Source organism: Vidua chalybeata, chromosome 1 (assembly GCF_026979565.1).
Source record: "Vidua chalybeata isolate OUT-0048 chromosome 1, bVidCha1 merged haplotype, whole genome shotgun sequence".
In the NCBI taxonomy this organism is placed as follows: Eukaryota; Metazoa; Chordata; class Aves; order Passeriformes; family Viduidae; genus Vidua; species Vidua chalybeata.
The window spans coordinates 10,576,509-10,593,367 of NC_071530.1; the positions used below are offsets into that span (position 1 = coordinate 10,576,509).

General features: G+C 38.0%; 1 protein-coding gene across 5 annotated transcripts in view; it reads right to left on the reverse strand.

Moving 5' to 3' along the window:
* Positions 1–16,859, reverse strand: part of LARP4B (La ribonucleoprotein 4B) — a 56,050-nt gene that overhangs the window by 25,569 nt on the left and 13,622 nt on the right. For all 5 annotated transcript variants that reach the window (XM_053943296.1, XM_053943305.1, XM_053943313.1 and 2 more), the window contains exon 2: positions 11,849–11,983. In XM_053943296.1, the coding sequence (XP_053799271.1) occupies positions 11,849–11,929 (81 nt within the window). In that variant the 5' untranslated portion in view covers positions 11,930–11,983. The remainder of the gene's footprint in view (positions 1–11,848; positions 11,984–16,859) is intronic.

The window sequence follows — 16,859 nt, forward strand, 5'->3', positions numbered from 1 at the left end:
TTTCTCTAATATACATGTCTACTTGATGTTCATTATACTGCTATTGTATCTGTTTCTGTAAAATAATACTAAAAAAAAAAAAAAAAAAAAAAATCAAGAAAATACAAAAGTACACAGATTTTTCTGAAATTATATAAACATGTAACAGTTCTAATGAAACATTATGGAAAATCGAAAGCAATAAGATGCACATTAACAGACAATTTCTGTTATTACTTTTAGAGGAGGAACAGAGCATTAGGACAAAAAGGATGAATAACCATATCCAGTTAAATCATCTCAAGATAGTTTCTTTTAACCTGGATTGGGAATGGACACATTTAATGATTACATATGGTTATATACAACCATCATATAAATGGTCACATCTCTGCTTTAGAGATGGCTCTCTGCAGTGCAAACATCTACTACAATACTTTAGAGTAACATGAGACTTGTTTTGCTTATGTTTAAGCAAAATCATTGAATTATTCCACACAAAATATATGTTGAGTATTTTAATGTAATTACACTGGGAAAGAATATTAGTCATGATAAGACACACTAAAAAAGCTTATTAAAAATTTGCTTTCTAAATTTACAGATGCTTTACACATTACAATGTGTAAAGACAGGCACTCCAAAATCCCACGAAGCTTTAAATCTTCTTAAACACATGCATTCAAATACTTATTATCACAGTGCATAGAAAACACATCCAAAAAAAAAAAAAAAACCTTAAACATTTTACTTAAACACATCTCTTGAATGAGAGAGACTTAACAAAAAGTGGAAGTGTTTGACATAAGTACTTGCATAGTAAGATTCAAAGATGACAGTAAGATCCATCAGTTTCCATTAACATAAGACATTCCCCCAGGAGACAACAAAGAGCCTCGAGCACAATCCACTGCCCACACTGCAATGCTGGGCAAGGTCAGAGCAGCTGCTCCAACACAGCCAGTGGGTGAGGGGAACAATTTCAGGGAAGCTCAGCAGGGAAGGAAAAGGAGCAGCAGCTGCTACAGGTTGACTTTTGCAGAGTGGGTAAGGTTGGAGGGGACCACTGGAGGTCATCCAGTCCAACCTCCCCGCCTGAGCAGGGTCCACAGAGCAGCTCAAGACTGTGTCCAGACAGCTTCACTTGTTTCTTAGCCCAGCTAGCCAAGATCCATCCTAGGTCTTTCCTCTTACTTCTCCTGCAGCCACTGTTCTCTGCAGCACTATTCACCTCCAGAAGTGAGGAAGAGATTTCCTAACTGCTACCAAACAAGAGCTTCAGGAAATCTACAAACATTTCTTCCTATACAAAGCTGAAGAGCATTAAGAATGGCTTGTAGCAAGCTTCCTTTCTGCACACTGTTTATCTTAAGTTCAGCTGGAACTGAGAACCTACAATCAAGTTACTTTGCCAATGACTGAACTTTCACACCAAGTAAACAGAACAAAAAAATCAATATTCAGCAAAATTTTTGACTTCTGCATTCTGTACAGCGTTTGGTTTTTCAAAGGCAAGGGACTCATCAAGTTCCAGACAAAATAACATCTCTTTAACTAATGAAACCACAGTTTGACTTGGCTTAGTCAAACTTCTAGCTTCAGCTTTAAGAGCAAATCACTTCTGCAGAATACTTACAAGTTCGTCTTTATTGTGCCATCCCCATGTACCAGCATGTTCCGGTGCTAGCAGCTGATATGGATATGTTTCCACTGCATATGAAGCACTTGTTAAATTTTCAGGTTCATTCTGGAAATTTTCATTTACTATACACAGTCTGTCATTCTTCATGGTATTATTAGAAGCTGCATTATTCCATAAAAAGCCCACTAGATATTCACCATTACCAGAAAGAACTGTGTCAGAAAGCAGCTGATTTGTCCAATCAGCATTGCCAGTCTGAAGATTGATGAAATGTGACCACATTTCAACGTGGGGATTTTGTCTGTCCATGTCATAGGACTGCTTCTGGTCACTTGATCCATCTTCCATCAGACCTAACATGCACTGCTCTCTGCCTTGCTGAAATCCTGCTGCACCAGGAGAGGCACCGGGTATTTCATAGGAAGGAGTAGCAGCGTATTTGTCTACCTGCTTTGGGTCAACACAAACTCCAAGCTCTTTGTTTGAGAAAATCTTGTGATCTGGCTGCATCTGTTCCCAGCTTGTGGTCAAGTCATTCATCTGAGTATTTAATATGTAACTGGTGTTTTTCAGTTCAGTAGTCTTGGCTTGCAACTGCTTCAAATTCCCCCTGGTAAAAGGTTCTAGATTCTCAGCTGATAAACCAAAACCAGTGAGGTTCTCCTCTGTGTGGATGCTGACTTCACCATCCTGAAGATTACATTCATTTACATCACACATACTTTTTTCATGAGTTTCTGATCTTTCCTCAGTAAAAGGCCCAACAGAAACTTGAGTGTTCCCAACTTCTGGCTCTGGACCGGCACAATAACACAACTCAGGCTCTTCTGCTGGTTTGCCATGCTCATGACAACATGCATTTTGACACAATACAGGCAAAAAGTTATGGTCTTCATTTAAGAGTTTACTGGCATCTTCCAGCTTTTTTGTGGCATCTTGTAATTTTACACTCCTGTACATACAACTGTCCGTGGCTGCAGGTACAGTGGAGTCAGAGGGAGCATTCTGACTGTCAGTCAAGCCTTTACTGCAACTGAAGATGCCTTTATCACAATCAGCAATGTTAGCATCCAGATTCTGTTTTACATCTTCTGCCTTGTTATCAATAGACTCATTTAGTTGACCTTCAAATTTTGTCTGTTTTAGAGATTCTACTACATGCCCAGCTATTTTGGCTGACTCAGTCTCTGCATTCCATTGATTTTCCACTGTGTGGAAGGAACATAAATCCTGTTGATCATCTTGTCTGCTGTTCATATCTATTTTATTCATATGCTCACATTCCACAGACATAGAAGAGACACTGGTTTTGTTATCTGAATTTGAATACTGGCATACTTTACCTTTGTTCTCTAGTAATTCTTGTGAAACCTGACACTCTAGGCTGTTTTCCTTTAGGAACATTTCACCTCTGCTTGCATTATGTGCATGAGGTGTCACAGAGCCATCACTTACCCCTGATCTAGTTCTGCTCAAGTTAGCAGCTTCCTCAAGCAAGTCACCTTTTAGTTCAGTGGCACTCGCACAGGTACCTTCCTCCATGCCACTGTGGATTGCAGCTTCAGATGATGTCTTGATTTCAGTGCAATCCTTAATGTGAGTTTGAAAATCAGAGCCTTCCTCCAAGTTTAGCTGTGTTTCAGTCACGTTCAAAGCTTCACAGCTATGCAAAACTGTACCAGTACATTTCTCTCCCTCTTTCAAGGATTCTTCAAAACTGCTGTGATGTTCACTAGAGTCTGGTGAAAATGTTTGGCTATCACCATATGTTCTCTCAAGTGTTTTCTTTTCCACATTTGAGTTTACTTCACTTTCTGGCTCTAGAAAGCAGACTTCTTCATCAAGGCTTTCTATATTGTCCATTTCATGTAACTCTAATGATAATTTAAAGTTAGCCTCTATGTTGTCTACCACCTGTTTAGTATTTATTTGCTCTACAACACTTGAGGGATGTGTAGGTAGTGGCACAACATCAGAATGATTACTTCCTTCAGTTTTTCCTGAATTTGATACTCCAGTGTTTAACAATACATTGGAAATACAATCACTGTTTTTCACCTTTTCTGACTTAGGGCTGTATTGGTCCCCTCCAGCAGCATCCACAGGCTTTACAGAATCACAACCTGTAAGCAGCAATTCATTCCAACTGGTAACACTACCCATGGTATATACTTCCTCTTGCTGATTCTCAGGGATGATTTCACCAGACACTTTTGCTTTTAAGACATCTGTTACTGTACTGTCAGTATTTAACCTATGCACCTGACACCTGTCAGTCAGTAGGTTATCAAAAGAACACTGGATGTCTAGGCTACAATATTCCTTTGTATCCTTTTTCTCCAGGTTTGATCTATCCTCTTTTTTATACTCAAACAGTTCTTTCTGTGAATTAAACTCAGCTTCCACTTGTGCCAATTGTTTCATTGGAAATTCCTTCCCTCTGTCTAGAGGTCGTGCCATGGTGCACATTCCTTCATCAGTAACAGCTGAGTTATCTATGTCTGCTGCAGTCTCTTCATGCACAGTAGCTGGCACCTCTTCATCCCCTTTCAGATCTTCGGCATCTACAACACAAATGCTGTAAAACTCCTTGTCTTTTACATTTTGACTGTTGTCTACATCAAGACAGGAAAATGTTGGAGACATCTCTCTATATGAACTTGAAACTTTCTGTAAGCTGTCACTCTTGCTGTCTTCAACATTTACTGTTGTTTCATTTTGCCTTGAATGGTCACATGTAACTGCATAATCCTCCAGAGAATTTCTATTTAAGGAAATTTCACTCTGTAAGCCTTTGTCTACGATATCTGGTACATGTGAATTAGAAATATGATCAAACAAGCAATGCTCTTGTGAAGCTACATTCTCATTATTAATATCGCTATTATTATTTTCTATATTGTTCACATGCTGACCATTACTATTAAGATTTTTAGGTGCTCTTTTTTTAATTATTTTATCTTTCTTTTCTTCACTTCTCTGCAGATTTCCATACGTACCAGAGACTTTCAAGAGGTGACTAAAGGAATTAAAGAAGCTAAAAGGTCTGCTATATGTCCTCCTGGGGCTCACATGGGGAGTATTCCCCATGCTGTTATATGATGAATATTTTCCTTTTCTACCCAAAAATCCAGATTTAGAATCTGACACTGCACAATCATTACTACAAACATGCTCAATGCCGACTGTCACAGCTGCCCCATTAACTGTCCTTCCCACTGTATGCAGATCCCGGCTTTCCACAGATCCAAAAATTGAAGATAAAGTTTTACTTATCCTTGACTTTGGTGCTTCCTCTTCCACAGATTTTTGTAACAAGCTGGTTTTCTCCTCACTTGTGCTGTTACTTAATTCTTTACTGAAGCAGCAGCCCATGATTAATAAATAGTGTCAGAGGGTCTTCTCATTGCAAATCACCTTCCTCTTTACACTAACTTTCTATGGCTACTGAGGAGACAAGCCAACACCCAACTGCCAAAAATAGCACACTTTAAAACCATGCAGGGGTTCATATGTCATTGCCACTCAAAGTCCAAATCCCAGTTGCTGAGCAATGTTTCAGTATTTCATCATATACACTGTAATATTCAAGCCAAATACTCCTTCCAATAAGATTACAGTCTGTTTAGGAGTATTACTGAGTCTCATGAACTTCTATTGTTTAATTTCCTAAAAGGTTCTGTCCAAATCATTAAAATATTCAAACAACATCTTTCACAATGCCCACGTGTGCCAGAAACTACTTGTTTTCATATTTAATACAACTCCCACTTTCTATACAAGGACAAATGTATTCTGGCTTTACGTGTTTAAATCTGATGTGTAGATCAAACACTTTTTGGACCATTTTCTCCTTTCCCTCCCTTCCCCCAGAGCTGAACCTACACCACAATTACTTCTTTAGGAAAAACAGGCTAAAGATAGATAAGACCTCATGTATTCCATTGAGCAGTCATTGTACTTTATCAGAAGCTAATTCTGTTCCAAGCCTTTTTAAAAAATTTGTTATCTGCATGAAAAAAAAGAGAATACATAATTCCTCAGTGACTTCCAGCACTGAAGGGGACCTCAAGATCATTTACCCACCTCATGGTACTGTGACAGGATTAATTATACTTAAGCTCAGGAAAAAAAACTCTGTATCTTTTTACTAAAAATTCAGAAATATTTTAAAAGTAATTTGACTGAATGCTATTTCTTCCAAAAGTCTGTCCTCAGTATAGTTTTCATTGTTGTACATATACAGACTCTTTCTGACCTCGTAACAACAAAACCTTTTTTATACACATGTATTTACATATTGAAATACTTCTATTACTGTAAGTTCTTGTAGTTGCTAATAAAAAGTGGTTCTGTTGCGTCAAATATAAAAGCCCAATAAAAAATGTGAAAATACCCAGCAATCTTTTTCTGCTCTAAATAGATTTGCTCTTCTTTGCCTTTCCATTACCTCACATCACTTAGACCTTCTCTCAAATGCATTGCTACTACTTCAGATTTGGACCCCATACTTTAGAGAGCTTACAGATGTACAACTACAACACGACTCTACTCTGTTACTTAAAAGATATTGAAATTATGCGAGAGTGTAAGACAAGACAGACCCTCAAACTCTTTCAAATGTTCTTTCAGACGAACTTAACTCAGTGCTATTTTTCCACTGGTTGTGCACCTTATGGCAACTAATATTCCACTGATCATAAAAGATTGCTGAATTGACAAAAAAGTACATCCCCTCTTCAACAAGTCTGTTTTGAAACTGTAAAGTAAGATCAGAGGAAAACTACCCTCCCCCCATCCCTTATCCAACCCAGGAAGACTCCAAGTGCCTGCAGCTACACTGTTCCTATGGATAGGAAGTCTGATGCATCATTGCTGCCATCTGCTGCATTTTTTTTAATTCTCCCCTGGGACAAAGTTATTCAACATGCTTGGATCCAGACTGAAAACTATGCCAAGTCACTCCTCTCTTTAGCATTCCCTGGAACTGAGAACAGGGAAAGGGGGAGGGAGTTACTTATAATAGTTTTTTTGAAGAAATGCCATGAGCAAACAATTTAACTGTTTTGAATGTCAGCTTAAAGTCACAGTAATACTTGAAAAATTCACAACTATTCAGAAAACTCCCTTATCAGGTAAACAAATAGCAAGATTTTCCCTTCGTGATTTAACCATTACTAACTCGTGCTTTCTAGAGAGGAGCTAAGTGTCTTTAAGAGACAGACCAGGGCAAAATCCACTTTTCCAGTGCCTTAACAACCACTTCTCCTATCAACTAATGGGAAGAGAAGGGGTGAAGCAGTTCAGGCAAGCAGAAACATATTCCAGTTTTCCCATACCCTTCTCGTGTGGACATTTTGTACTTGTTCCTTTGTTTTTATCTTAGGGTTCCAGGGATAATTTCTATTTTAAAGCAGCTACAGTGGACATTCATTAAGTCAAATTTCTCAATACTATTTAGTGTGGGATAACAACTTTAAAAAAAAAAGGCAACATGAATTTAAGCAGAAAATGCCACTCCTGTTATGCTACAGCACTCGAGGCACCTTCTGGCTAAGCTTAACACTGCCACCAACTTGAAAAGCACTTAACAGAGTTCATGCTCTGCTACTTCAGAGTGCAACTCATCTGGGGAGTAAATTTTGTTATTTTGTTCTTTTCCCTTTATTCATGCATATTTTAGCTCTGGTAGATTTCTCGTCTACTCAAAGCCTAAACAGGTTTTCTGACTGCATGAAACATAAGTGCTCTGAAGCAGCACTTTCACAACCTGAACAATTACTTTTTTTAATAGGTATTTAGTCTTATGTCCTGCACACACCTACACAAAAGAAGTCAACATGCTTATTAACTAGAGTATACTTACCCATCTTTCATTTCTCCACATACCTTTCTTTCCCAAGGAATAAGGGCTTATCCCAGATATATTTTTAAGCTATATCCCAGATACATTTTTAAGTTTAAAAACGTAATCTATATTTGAAGTTACAATAACACAAGTCAAAACAGTCCTTACAACCTACCAAAATCTAACTTCCTTTATTCTTTCTCTGTCATGCAATAAATAAAGACATGCAAATGTAACAAGTTCTGAAGAAACAGTGATTATGCTGCAGTCCCAGGCCACACCTGATGCCATGCCCATCACCAGTCAAGGGAACAGAGAAGAGCAGCGTCACAATAGATGTTGCAGTGACACTACTGCAGGCCTCTGAAACAGCTGATCAAATTGCCTAACTTTCCCTCCAACAGATCATGGTTAATGGACTGCTAAGAGTTTAAGTACATATTCTACACACTGAAATAACCAAACATGAGCATTAGATGTCATCTACATGTATTAAACCATTCTTATGGCTTATTTACTTTTCTTATGGCCTAAATCTAGAATACCATGACAGAAAAAGCAAACACCAACCAGTATTGATCCTTCATGATGTTAATATTGTACGTGTCCAGTTGAAAGTCTAATTCTCTAATTTCTTGTTTAAAGCTAGTCACGATCTCTTGAATTATTAAATACCACCTACTCATTACACAAACTGCTGCTTAACATTAAATTGGCACATACTGCATGTAATACTGTGTATTGTTCAATGATCTGAGGATTATATGGTATACTGAATTTTCACTGAGCACATGGTCCTGTATTAAACTAGTAAACCTGATTTCCTCAGTTCCTTTTCATTCTGAGGCTTATTCTTGAATGGGCTGCAGAAGGATTTTTGAACAATATAATCCAGCAGCAGTATGCCTGAGTCATCCTTTTATAGTACTTCCTAAGGAAAACATTTTTGGGAAGTAAAATTAAGTGCCATCTTTCAGGAAGTTCTAGTTATTTTTCCCCTGCTTTGAACAACAGTATGATTGAACTTGTATTTACCTATAAGGATTGACAAAAATCAGTGTACCACACAGATTTGAATTCCCATTAACAGAAACCCATGGCAGCACCTGGTAATTATTCAGCTAGGAAAAGAATGGGTGATACTAATATTGCAATGAGATGGCAAGTTTAAATGGCACCACTGTAATATCCTGCACTGGAACACTTACTTGCAGGACTTGTTGTCGCACAAGAATCCCTTCTAAAGGTATATTCAAATTTCCAGATCAGGTCTTCAATTTGGAAAGTGCTCTGAGATGCCACACATTCAAATGTGAGCATGGCAAGGGAAGAGTTTAGGCTCAACAAGCAAGGAAAAAGACTGTGCATACCTTTAACACTAAAAGTCAGTTAAATCTTATCTGGCAGAGACAGGACATACAAACTACCTCCACCATGGGATTTGCACATTGGCCTCTTCCCTCAGAGTGACCTAATTTCTAGCAGCAAAGAGTTACTATTGAAAAGGAAGCACAGAAGTGAGTTAAAATGGAATGAACTGCTTCTTAAACGCTGACTCTCCTGGGTCCAGCCTAACAAGGGCTTTCTCAGAAAGAGTAATTGTCAATCAGGACACAGTCTATTGGAAGATGTCACCTGAAGTGACAAAGCTCACCTCTAGGTTAAAGAAATTGAAAAAAATAGCACATTTAACTCCCAAAGCTAAAAAACCATCAAAGTTAAGAATCTGCTAGTATCCTCTAAGCTATGTACCTCCAATGTGTAAGTCTAAGAAATCCATGAAGATCCTCAAGATGTCAATTTCCTTCAAACAACTTGTGTGCAAAATTCTGCTGTTAAATACCACTAGAATCAGCCAAAGTGATTGGTTGTATTGGAAATGAACTGTACGAGACTTGTGATTGATCTACATTATACTTTAAATAGTATGGTTTCATAGCTACTTCAGTGCAGAAGAAAAGACTGTCTCACTCACTTTGAGGTTAAGACTTTGAAACATGTTAGTGAGCAAGTGACCTGTGTACCTTTAAGCAGCAACCCTGAAAAGTGATTTCTGAAGGATTCCACTCAAACATCAAAACCTTCATTTTAATTTAGTCACTATTGATTACCTATTCAACAATACTCACAGTAGAATGTCTTCAGTTTTGTTCTTGCCAAATAACAGAATGACTAAGTTCATAATTAGAAAAATTAAGTTATTGTTCAAAGAGAAAACAAAAAAATACTTTATATAACCACTTCTGATGAAGAACTAGCCTAATATCTGTTTTTACAGGATCTACAGAAGTGCATCAAGATTCCCCATTGAAATAACTTTCTTTCTGAACAAAAGCATTTGGACAAGGCGTATCAAGATATCTCAGTGGAACAGCACAGCCAAAACAACTGGGAACGTAATTCAGCACATTTCTTTTAAGTCTAAAAACAGACTCCTAGAAAGCTCACTAGGTGCCATGGCATTATGGCCCCATATTACATGCACACTGAAATAATGACCAGCACAAACATGCACCTACATCTTTTTGCAGTCTAGCCCTCTGATCTCAAAATAATTAAGACACAAGAAACAGCAGGTGGTTTTCAACTGACCTGAAGTATGTACTTGCTAAAGGCAATAGAGTCAGGATTCCAGAAATTTTTTCTCCTTCCTATCACATTTATGAAAAGATGGAAGTGTCTTAATGATTTCAGTTTGCTAATTCTTTCCTGCACTCTGTGAAGTTTTTCTCCAATTATAATCTTGTTCACAGAACTTGCAAGTGAAGTCCTGAAGCATTAGCAAAAATCAACTCATGTAAGCATGGCATTACAGAAGGGACCATTTTGAAAACACCACTGTTATCAGACTATATTGGTAATTATGCTCATACCAGAATGACCTTATGATGTTGTGCACAAAAGAGTATCATATTGGTATAACTTAAAGCCTAATAAGGTATAGGTCTCATCTTTTTGAGATAAAATATTCAACCAAAGTAATGCTTTAATCACAATAGAACAAGTTATTTGAAATGTACTATTATAGCACTATGGGTACATTCCAAGATATCTAAATTGACATCAGCTTTCTCTTCTCATGAAAAGAACAATAATGTCTCCTGAAATACAAATAAATGATTATGCTCTTTTTCTCCAAATAAGTAGGAAAGAACAGGAAATAAGATTTAAATACATTTTTTAAAAATAAAAATTCTAGTATGTCAAATTAAAAGAACTAGCACCCATACCAAGACTAGTGAATTGTCTTTAATGCTAATGCACCTGTTGAAAGGCACAGACAGCTTCAAGCTCTTGAAGCAAATCTGCAAGCCACTCTTACTCAAGTTTACACACTGGTTAATTGGCACTAATGCCCTGGGTACTGGCGGGGGGGGGGAAATAAAACAAACAAAAGCAAATCTCAAAAGTTCAACTTCCAAAAGTATGGCAGAAAACCATGTTGAATTTTTTCCTCTACTGTTAAATAAGTAAAAATTCACATCCAAGAAATGTAAAACAGAGAACTCAGAATAAAAAAAAAGGGGGAAGAGGAACAAACAAAAAGTGCACCAGCTTTCTTAGAAATGAAAAGCATGAGTTTTTCAGAATGCTCCTTAGTGCTAGTTCCAAGCTAAGTTGGAAGTAGCAAGTATCTGCTGCATAGCATAGCACAAGTGAAACTCCTGGCAGAACATACACTGGAACCAAACCCTTCAAGATGTCCCAAGAGGAAACATACACAATGTACATTTTCCTCCCAATACACAGTTAACAAAGACAAAAATTTGAATATATTTGAATAAAAATCAAGTCTTCAATCTTCCTGAGAACATATGTGACTTTACTACAACATATATGCACACAGTACAATCTACTGTATGTTCTGCCAAAAGCATACCATACAGCCACTTACTGGATCCTGCACAGCAGCACAGCAACAGCAGCATGTGCCACTTGGCACAACTGACTGAGCAAAATTCCTGTTACAGACTGCAAATTCCTGCTTGTATGGGTTTGTGCTTTTTTCAATTACACATCCATACAAAGTGCATTCCCTGCATTGGCCTCACATGGCAAGGTGTGAGCAAGAACCTATTCAAGATTAGTGATACAATTCCTGCACAGCCTAAACCCCCCTGTACCTTAAATGACTGCAAACTGTCATATCTTGCAGTTTACGTAAATCCCCCCAAAGGGCTGAAGCCAAGCTAAGATGAGGTTTCTAGTCAGTACAGAGAATTAACCACCTCCAACAGCTCTGCTCTGGCTGTTTAATCCTTCAATGCTGTTAGCCAACTGCCTTCTAAAATGTTCTGACCTACAATTTTGATTAAGACACAGTAAAAAGACAATGTTTCCTACAACACACCAGGGCAACATGCAATTATAATACTTACTAGATGAGAACCGTCCTTAACTTCTTGTACTTGCTGCACCTGCGGTTCAGCCACAACTTTAGTGTCCTGATCAGAAGTCATGAGCTGTCTGCTTTTTGGCTGCTCAGAGAGAACTTTACTGGTCACCTTTGTAAGCTGCAGAAATAAGAAGACAAAAGATCCTGTAAGTGGTTGTTGAAATTCCTGAGAACCCGCAGCCACTCCAGACATGCCACCTTGACTCAGAGCAAAGGTCCAAAGAACTTCCACACAATATGGTTGGGATTATGCGTCCAGAGAAAACATAAAATGAGGATAAAGCCACTTTGCAGATACACTCAGCTCCCAGTCACTGGCTGCCTTGGGATTACAGATGAGCACTTGCCACAGCACTGGGCAGGGAAATTCCACTGGAAAAGTTTCTCTTGATTCTCACCTTACTTATTCAGACTGCATTTCAAACCATGACTTCTTCATACAACTGGCAGACTCCACTCACTAAGGAGTATTTAGTCACAAACTAACCCTTCTTCTATAACTACTTAGATGGTCACTTTATCTTTGCAAAATTTAAGAAGCATGTTACAACAGTTCTGCTAGACTACTAATGCTCAACCAGTTCTTCTGCTCTATAATCCCAAAATCTTATTTTGTTTGATTAAACAAGTAAAAAACTCAATAGAGTTGAAAGTCTGACAGCAGCATTGCTTTGAAATTTGATGCTGTTATTTAATACTGTTATTTTAAAAAGTCTTCAAAAAACAATAAAAGCTAATTTAAAGCATGAAGTCTCAAAGTAAATATGTGTGAAAATCAGGCTTTTTAATTTTTTCTTTTCTAAAAAGATGTAAAATGCTTTTTTAGTTTTTTATTCATAGGAAATTGCAGTACTGCATCTTTAACAATGCATGAGAGAGATTTATTGCTTTCCAGTTGGTGACACCAAACATGCAATCTTCTTAAAATGAAAATATAAAGATTTGCAGCACATATAAGTTAATGGTATTGTTCCATTCTTTAGGAACATAAACTCCTTTAAGGCTACCTTGACTCCATGACTAGAGTTAAGAAGACTTTCAGTCTAGGGCATTACAGCCTTCCATGAATCTCCTTTACACTGCATTCTGAAGTGGGCAAAAGCGAATGTCAAATACAACTGACTGAATACATTCTGAAATTTTCAAAGAAAATTATTACATTCAGCTATGAACTGATTCAAGCACCTGTATTATAGGATTATGCAAGAGGTATTTTGTACATACAGCTGAGGTAACAAATATACTGACATCCCCAAGAAGATGAGCATTTAACAGCTGCTTATCACCTCATATATTGAAAAGTATGTTTTCAAAAGAAACACAAGTACTGTGTCACTGTTATATTCTCAGAAGTTTCTTTTCTTAACACTATGTCTCTCACCTTGGAATAGAAACACATTAAGGAAGAAATGGTACAGACAAAAAAACATATTAAAATGGAACTAAAAGATTACACTATCCCTCACATAGTGTTACACACAAATACACTCACAGGTTACGTAACAAATTCTGGAATTCATTCAGGATGCTTATGTTTTATAAAATAACCAAAAACCATCCTCAGGATGAAAGCAAATTTTCAAAAGCAGTATTAATAGCCAGACTCCGTGTTGCTCAAAGCCATGCATGGGAAGAAGCAGACACATTAACGCTGCGTGAAGTGTCTAAGCCTCTTGGAGAACACTTCTGTTCATGTTTTTTTAAGAGATTGTGTTTAGTCTTTCCAAATTTTGGATTAATTTTTCTTTCTAAAAAGAGCCTAAGATTCCTCACTCATTTCATGTTCACTGTATGTAACCTCCACTGCTACTCATACTACCCTTGGGCATAGCTTTAGTCCAGATTCATAAGCTAAAGAGTACTTTACAGAAAGACAAGCATGTTTCAGTCAGCAATGGTGGTATCTACTCAGCATTTTGATCCCCAAACCTATGTTAAGGTACTTTGCATCCTTCTGTCACCTACTTATCTCACATATTCCCATCCCCTTCTAGGATCAGCATGTCCAGAGACATGCTGCAATCATTTCCATCCTCTGGTACATAGTGTTAACACCCGAACTTTGTAGGTCTAAGGATAAAGGAAGGGAAGGGAAATAGCTGCAATCGTGTGAATGTGTCAAACAAAAAGTAAAGTTTCACTACATGTATGTCCTTTAAAGCATTTGCTGACTGGCCATCAAGCACAAAATACCCAGCTAACTCATTAATTGCAGCTGAGGATAGACAGGTTTTCAGCTAACCTGACAACACATAACTGCCGTGTGCACACTGCAACCTCAAATTCCTTGGGTAAGCCACCAGCAATTAGAGCAGCATATCACTCTACTGCTTTTCAGAAGTCCCTTAGATGAGATTATGAAAGATACTTATCACAGGCCAAGTCTAGATTGAAGCCACAGGTAACTTTGCTTACACTACTCAGACTAATAATCATATTCTCATTAGCTACACGGATTTGTTGTGATACACACCATACTAATACCACTCACCTTGTAAACAAATTATTTTTAGTAATTACAATGTGAAACCCATATATTTAAGTTGAATTTTGATCACTAAGTATCAAAATGGCACTCCAAACAATAGCAATGAAGTCATTTGTTTGAAGAGGATAAAACCTGCTTTCCAAATCCCGTGATTTCAACAATGATCAGGCTTTGCCTTTCTGCAAATGGGCAAGCCATACAGAAAGATCACCAACACAGAAGGAGGGAGCTTCTGTTGCAATTTTTCTTCACTTAATACATCCCACTGCTACAAGTCTGCAGGATGTCAAGTGCTCAGCTGCAAAATCCCATTGGTTGTGAGATACTTCAAAACGACTTCACATGCAGGGATGCTCTGGAAAGTTAATGCCACCTTTTCTACTGGAAAGCTGCCACTTATTGGACTCCTAGAGAACAAAACCTACATGACAGCAGACTCCCATGACTATCATGTCAGAGAATACAAGGGCTGTAGAAAAAGGAGAAAATCAATAAAAACCGTGGAATGTTAAAAGCTCTCCATATGATATGTTTTAGCATGTTTTTCATTAGTATTGATATATCTCTTCATATAAAAGCTTATTTATACAAACCACAATCAATAGCTGGTAATTCTAGAAACCACAGGAAGAGATTCACTGTTTGAGAGAGTTTATCAGCTGAATTAGTGACAAGTTAAATGGAGCATTTTAATGCAGCAATAAAAATTATCATCCAACGGAAGAGTTAACTTGTCCATGACTTTAAAAGATCTGGTTTACCAGTCAGCAGTTCAATGTATCTTTGCATAAATAAATGTTGCAGCAATAAACAGGAGACATTCAAGAGAAAAACGCAAGCTGGCAAACCCTTTTGGGATAGAGGTAGCACTACCTACAGCAGAACATTGAGCTATCACAATCAAATGACAATTTTTTCATCACAGAATCACAAAGCAGGTTTTTAGTTGAAAGGGGCCTTTTGAAAGTCGTTTAGCCCACCTCTTCTGCAAGAAACAGGGACATCTTCAACTAGAACAGATTGCTCAGAGTCCTGTCCAACCTGACCTTGAATGCTTCCAGGGATGGTGCATCCACCACCTCTCTGGGCAACCTATGCCAATGTTTCACTGATTTAGAAGCACCCATTAATTTCAATTCTGCAAATGCATATAGTAAATCATTGTATCCTTCTGGCTTGCCGTTTGGCCATCATAGAGTAATAAGTCAGCTTCAGCAACTTGGGAATAACTCTGTTCTTGACTCTTCTACAGACATTCAAGTACTTATTTTGACAACTTATTGAGACTAACCAAAAACAGTCCAAACCTGGTTTGTAAATAGGCAAGACAGAGAACTTTAAAATACAGGAAAAACATTTTTCTTTAGAAATAGCACAATATTCAACCATGTTTCCTTTCCCCAAAACTGTAATACACTGCTCCATCTGCAGAACTAGTAATTGCAACAGCAAGGGCAAGAGTGCCTTATTACTCGTTTTCTCATTAGTCACCCTTCACTTGTAGAGATCTGTCCCTGTGGACACGTGGTGAGTGGTTAACCTGAGGAGTTACAAGAATATTTTCAGGAGGGACTGAGACCATCTGGTCAAGCAACATGGGTATTTCAGCCTACTGGTTTCACTCTGCAACGTCCACAACTGCCTTCACAAATAGAAAGATACGGGGGTTGTTTGGGGGGAGAGGTTGATTTTTAATTTTTTTGTTTGTTTGTTTGAGGTTTTTGTGAGGTTTTTTTGGGCAGTTGTAGTGTTTTGGTTTTTTTAAAGTTGACAACATGGTTCTTCACTGTCAAGTCTTTTCAAAGCCATCTAGTTATAAGAATTCCATCATTTCAATACCAGATACAAACCAGCAATGGCCCACAGAATGACTACACAGACAAGTGCACACAGCCACATGATCACTCTTGCCTGGCTGCCAAGCCAAGCAGAGCTGGGACTGCTCTCATCCAAAAGCCACATGTGTGTGTTATCATGGTGCCAACATCCGACTAACCTTTACACTGCATTTTAGTGCAGGTTTAGGGATCCTAGTACAGGCAGAATTAATGTGCAACTGCCTGAAGGTATTTATAAACATGCTGCATCCACATGCACCACAACCTTGCAAATAGTTTGGAAAAGACCTCTATCTCCTTGATTGTTACAGAGCAAACAAAACCCCTACTGCTCTTGCTGACCTCCCTAAAAACCTCCCTAAAAACCTCCCTGGAGTGTAGCCCCCAATCCTCCTGCTCTTATTACAGACATCTCTAATTTTTCTCATTCATATTCGAAGTGTGCTTTTCTGCAGTCTACTTCATTGTCCAGAGTTACTACAGTCTGAGTAGCAGCATGCACTCTCAATCAAATCAGTCACATAGATCTGTTATTTAAAAACATGCAAAACCCCAAACAATGCTCTAGGGCTGAGATCTTGCCTGCCAACTTTCAGCCCAGAGTAATCAGCCCTTAAAAAGAGATTTACAAATGCAAGTGCTGACAACTAACTTTCACCCTGCAAACA